General features: G+C 34.7%; 1 protein-coding gene across 1 annotated transcript in view; it reads right to left on the bottom strand.

The window, feature by feature from the left end:
- LOC107723760 (ribonuclease inhibitor-like) overlaps positions 1-1,595 on the bottom strand; it is a 3,860-nt gene extending 2,265 nt beyond the window's left edge. The window contains exon 1 of the mRNA XM_016532476.1: positions 1,383-1,595. Coding sequence (XP_016387962.1) covers positions 1,383-1,576 — 194 coding nt within the window. The 5' untranslated portion in view covers positions 1,577-1,595. The remainder of the gene's footprint in view (positions 1-1,382) is intronic.
- Between the last annotated feature and the right edge of the window lie 4,495 nt (positions 1,596-6,090).

The following is a 6,090-nucleotide window of genomic DNA, read 5'->3' as shown; positions in this document are numbered from 1 at the left end:
TCAACGACTCGTCCAGCGAGATGTTAACGTCCGTGTATATTAACAATTTGAATATTTGTATTTTCCCTGGCCACGGGTTAATACATACTTTGATAAGTTATAAGCTAGGAGCTAGGTAACGTGATCTTGGCAGAGTTTTAACTTTACGAAATTTCACGACACCAGACAATACTTCTTTATAAATGAAACAAGAATTTATTGGCTATTCTAGATTACATTAAACTAAGCTAAAACACACACATACAGTTCTGAAGAATGAAAGTCACGGAGTTTGTATGAAGTTCCCAAAGTTCTAACTTGTTTTCCACGAGTTCTCAACCTGAGAGAATCACAAAGCAGAGATTTATTTTACGTTTACTGCTAAAACTCAATTATCAGCGCCAGTTCAGCAAGAGATGAAAAGATTTTGCCTGGTACTTGCGTTACAAGCTTCCTGGTTGGCTGCTTGAGGGAATCCCGGCTTTTGATTGGTTGCTGGTCGGGCGTCTGGATGACGTAGTTTCTGGGAAAGCCCTTCAGACGTGCATCTCTAATGCATACTCACTCAAATCTCAATGACATTGTATTCATCCTGACATTTATTTCTTTCATTCAGTTGTGGATTCATGTCTTAATGATAGCCTGTGTTTTATATAACATGTTATTTTTGTTCCTTTAGATTCACAACACATTCCTACAACTCCTACTGCAAACCGTTACAAGAGGAAAATGCAGCAGATTTATGCTAACACTAGTTTTTCTTATGATTTAGTTCTCTAGACTTGAGAAGTGATTAATAAAGAGGAATCTATCTGCTCAGTAACAGAGGGATGGATGATTAGTAGAGATGTAGCAAATGAGCATCAACAAATTACAGAATATGCTTTGAGACAAAGGTCTTGTTAATGTTTTCAGTTTTGTTCAAGGTAATTACATCAACTCATTTTAAATAACAGAAGAATATAAGTATGGTATTCTGGGGGAAAAGCATCCCTTTACTGTTAGCTAATGTGATAAATAGCTGTCTGACTTTCTATTTGTTGACATGACATGGTTAGATTCAAGCAGTCAATAGCGTTTAAGTTCATTATTGTCCACCTTATAGATAATCACCACATTTTTAAGGATACTTGGTATTTAAAAATATATAACTCACAAGATATAATAAAATATTATATTTATTGAGACTACTGTAAAACCATACTGTAAAATAAAAATTTCTGTATTTTTAAACACATTCTGCAATGTACTCAGTAAACAAAAGTACATTATTTTATTTATTTATTTATTTAAGGGGTTTGAACTGAGGGCAACAAACAAAACCACTGCTAACGGAAAACACATTTGTGTAATTTTACTTTTTACTCGAAACCTTATAGTTACTGAGATGTGAAGAGACTCACAGTAGTTTCTGCAGTTTACAGTGTGGATGCTCCAGTAGAGCAGAGAGCAGCTTCACTCCTGAATCTCCTGGATTATTATCACTCAGATCCAGTTCTGTCAGGTGTGAGGGGTTTGATCTCAGAGCTGAAATCAGAGCAGCACAGCCTTCCTCTCCAATACTGCAGCAACTCAGCCTGTAGAGAGTGAAGAACATGAATGATCTCTGAGATTGTGTTTAAGCTTGAGGGTGAGAGTGTGTTTGTATGTGTTTGTATGAGCACTACTTTTTCTATTCACCAGGATCGGCGCTCTAGAGATTTTAACTTAATAAGAGTAACATTATAGTATAACTATGACATATAACAGCAGAACATGATCAAACAACTCCACAAACAGCATTACAGTTTGACTTTATTTCTGTCATATATCTACACAAATTATTTGAGAATAAGCAGAGGTTTAGATGTTTTATTGAAAACTTTTTGTTTGACCTCACCATCGTGGCGATCAGTGTTTGCTTTAGTTGGGCTCTTGACCCTTCACTTTTTAATGTTAGTTTGTCTGGTTGTTGAAATTGTGTTTGTAAAGCACATTTGTTATAGCAATAAATGCATAGATAAATTATGATTAAAAGGTTCTGGTTAATTATTAATGATGGTGTGATCATCATTTTGTGGCCTGATTCACTGATCTCATTCAGTGGCTTTAAAACTGATGAACAGCTGCTGTTAACAAGCAGAATCACTGAAGAAAAGAGCAAGAAACAAAACTACAACTGACTTCAGCCACAGCCTTAGATGAAATCAACTGAAATAAGACAGCAGAACATGATCAAACAACTCCACAAACAGCATTACAGTTTGACTTTATTTCTGTCATATATCTACAAAAATTCTTTGAGAATTAACAGAGGTTTAGATGTTTTATTGAAAACGTTTTGTTTGACCTCACCATCGTGGCGATCAGTGTTTGCTTTAGTTGGGCTCTTGACCCTTCACGTTTTAATGCTAGCTTGTCTGGTTGTTGTAACTGTGTTTCTAAAGCGCATTTGTTATAGTAATAAAAGCATAGAAACATTATGCTTAAATGGTTCTGGTTAATTATTGATGATGGTGTAATGATAATTTTGTGGCGTGACTCACTGATGTTTAAGTGGCTGATCTTTGAAACTATAGTGTGGGTTTTCACTTGTTTCATGTTGTTTAAGATAACTATATGACACTGCAAGATGAGACGACGGACAATTATGATGGATTTTGAAAACTTCTTATGTTCAAAGGCTTCGAAACTACAGCATTGTTTAGACACACAGAGACATCAAGAATCGGCACATGAATCTCAACAATGGTGACAATCAAAAGCTTCATGCTTATCCTGTTAATTTCTTTAATTATTACTATGTGCTTTTATTTTTGCTTTTGTTTTTGTGTTGAGTTTTAGTAATGTGAGTTTTTGTGATGTTCAGAGTTGATCTGTTTATTTTGTTGATTGTGACCGTTGTTGAGATTCATACCCTGATTCTTGGTGTGTGTGTTTGTGTATCTTTAGGTTGTTTTTTTTTTTTTTTTTTTTTTTTTTGAGTGATGTGTGAGATCGTTCATAATAGCCCGCTTGTTCTTTTGCTCTAATATGTTACCATAACATCGCTTTGGTACAAAAAGAGACTCTGAACAAAATCAGTGAACCTGCTTTTTAAAGATGGCAATGTCATTTGCGAATCATAACCAACAGCGTTACTTATAGTGCTTGGCCCTTTTTTACCACAACAAATGTGCTGAAAAACACAAGCAGTCAAATAAAAATAATGTTAGAAAATCAAGGCAAAGTGATGGGTTTGTTGAAACCACAAGCAGTTCTGTCTTGTTTTGTTTAATTTATTGAATCACCACTGCATATAGTGGATAAAGCTTTCATTTAAACATGAAAATCATATTTTCATTTAAAATCATGTTAAATCAACATGAGGTACCGTGTTGTTTAGACATGTTAGTTATGGTGAGGAAAAAAAAGCCAAGAGAAGGTGTTGTAAAGTGATGGTTATTTTTCAACAAAGACTTATCCAGCATACAGTGACTTAATTAACTAATTAAAATTGTAGCAGAAACTCTGGCAGATATATATCTATTTTGGAATTGATTTTATGATGCACATAGCTTAAGATCTGATAGTTTTAAGATTAACCTGATGGACTTTTAAAGCTTATTCTGCACTTATATTTTTACTTTTTTGTATCAAACAGACTTCAAGAATCAGCATATGAATCTCAACAATGGTGACAGTCAACATAAAGCTCCATGCTGCAGTGCATTCTGGGTGCACCAATCAAAACTCATCCATGGCTCCCAGCATGCAATGCGACATGAATAAATTATGCAGCTGTCTTCGTATTTTCTTTTATTCTTACTATTTCCTTTTGTTTTGCTCTTTTTGTTGACTTTATTAGCCTGTTTTGTGATGTTCACAGATGCTCCGAATATATGAATATGTTGATTGTCACCATTGGTGAGATTCATACGCTGATTCTTGATGTCTGTATGATAGTGCAGCTTCAAGCTTCTAAAGCAGGTTTACTTTTAAAAGTTGTTCAGACTAATTTTAAATCTGCTGGGTCAAGATTTTTATTTCATGTGAACAAAAATAAATATTTATCTAATCATTGGCAATACTCTGAGAAATATCAGTTATGTAAATGGTCAAATGCTAACAGTTTCTTTATTGAAAAATAACCATTGGCACCCTATTGCTGTAACAAACATGTCTAAACAAACACACTGATATAGCAACCAAAGTAATTGTATTGTTTTAAGTCCAAAGGGTCAAGAGTCCAACTAAAGGAAACACTGAGCTCAGTAATGGTAATTCAAACAAAACTAAAACATCAACATCTAAAGTCAGTCTGGTTAGTAATGTGTGAAGTTGGTGATGCTGTTTGTGGAGTTGTTTAATCATCCTCTGCAGAGATCTTGAGAGATTTAATGTCTTCTTTGGCCCGATACCGGTATCGGTGCATCGCTAATAAAAAGCAAAAAACAACATAAAAAAATCATGTTCATTTGACAAACGCAAGTTGGGTAACATAAACGGAGATAAATTATGTTGAGAGAACATAAATATGTGCAACCGATGTACATATTTTTTATTTTAATCCAACAGATTTTTTTTCCAGTGAGGAGTCTGTTGTGAGTTGAGAGTTAAAAGATTAAAGTATTCAGTACGAGTACAGGAGACCAGTATCGGGCCCGATACCGGTATCGGTGCATCCCTAATAAAAAGCAAAAAACAACATAAAAAAATCATGTTCATTTGACAAACGCAAGTTGGGTAACATAAACGGTCCAAAGTAATGACCTGCACACATGAAAAGTTTAATTCTGACATTATTTACACAGAATCAAATTATTCACAAACTGCGTGACAAATTCAGACAAGCACTGTGTTAAAATTAAAGTAAAAGTGGAATCTGATGATTTACAGACTCTGTGTTTTCTCTCCTATTGTCATTTTAACTACTTTCAAAATATCTGATGTTGCGTATTGTTGTACTTCCCTTTAAACAAGTCAGGATTGATTTTGGCTATCAAATATGATTTTAATATCGTGATACTCACTGTGTTTTTCACTTAATATAGTTTACTTCCTCATTTGACAAAACAGATCCTGCTGCAATAGTTTCACTTTCATGTGTCACCTGACAAGGAGGAGTTTGAGTCTCTTAATATTAAATTTCATTCTTTATTATTTAAAGTTATAACCCTTGAATGTATTTTCCTCGCAGGTGTACTCTGAGTGTTGTTTAACTGAATATATAAAGGCAGCTCTCTGTAAAATATCAAACTTATGGCTCTCTGTCAACTTCCTCATCACTTGCTCCCCTACAGGACACGAGAGGAATATTTTAACAGTGTCAAGAATGTAATTATTTTCTTTAGTAATGTGAGAAGCAAAGAAAGCAATAATCATCTGGCTATAAGTTAAAAACTTAACTATTTCAAAAATGTGTATAAATAAAACCTATCAAAAACGAGGATATAAGTGTAATAAAAAGGCTGCTGGTTACTCTTTACAGATTCCCATCTGCTAGACTGCTACTATCACTATTGACAATATAACACAGACTTTACAGTGAACTACAACAAAATCCAATTTAATGAGCAGAAACAAGTTTATTTTAATACAGTACAATTTTTAATACAGTCTCTCAATGCAGCACCTTATAATTACAGTGAACCAAAAACAAGTTCAACAGCACAAATAAAACCAACAAGAATAAAAAAAAACTCTACAGCACGATCTATTCATGCTGCATTGCATGCTGGGAACCTTCATAGTACATATGCACTGTAGAAACACAGTATGATACTGTTTGTTTACAAGAAATTGTAAGTGCAGTCAGTATCATTGTTTTCTCTGTGGCCCAGATGATGCAGGCAGTGTCTGTGAAGTGTGCTGAAGTGCAGTCTTCTTTGAAGGGGTCTCAAACTCGCTGCTGGAGGTCCACTGTCCCGCAGAGTTTAGATCCTGCCAGTTCCAACACACCTGCCTGAAAGTTTCTAGCACTAAAGACCTTCCCTGTGTCCAAATGCTCATATTATCCATCCTATGTATGTGAGATTAGAATAAGTGTGTCCCAAATCATAGTATGTTGAACAGAGTATGCCAAAAGTCCCCAGATGGTCAACTATTTCAGGCAGATTTTTGAAGTGTACGTGGATCTGTGCACACTCGAAT

Source organism: Sinocyclocheilus rhinocerous, unplaced genomic scaffold (assembly GCF_001515625.1).
Source record: "Sinocyclocheilus rhinocerous isolate Xijiao unplaced genomic scaffold, SAMN03320098_v1.1 scaffold763, whole genome shotgun sequence".
NCBI classification, from domain to species: Eukaryota; Metazoa; Chordata; class Actinopteri; order Cypriniformes; family Cyprinidae; genus Sinocyclocheilus; species Sinocyclocheilus rhinocerous.
This window is presented reverse-complemented; position numbering and strand designations above follow the sequence as displayed.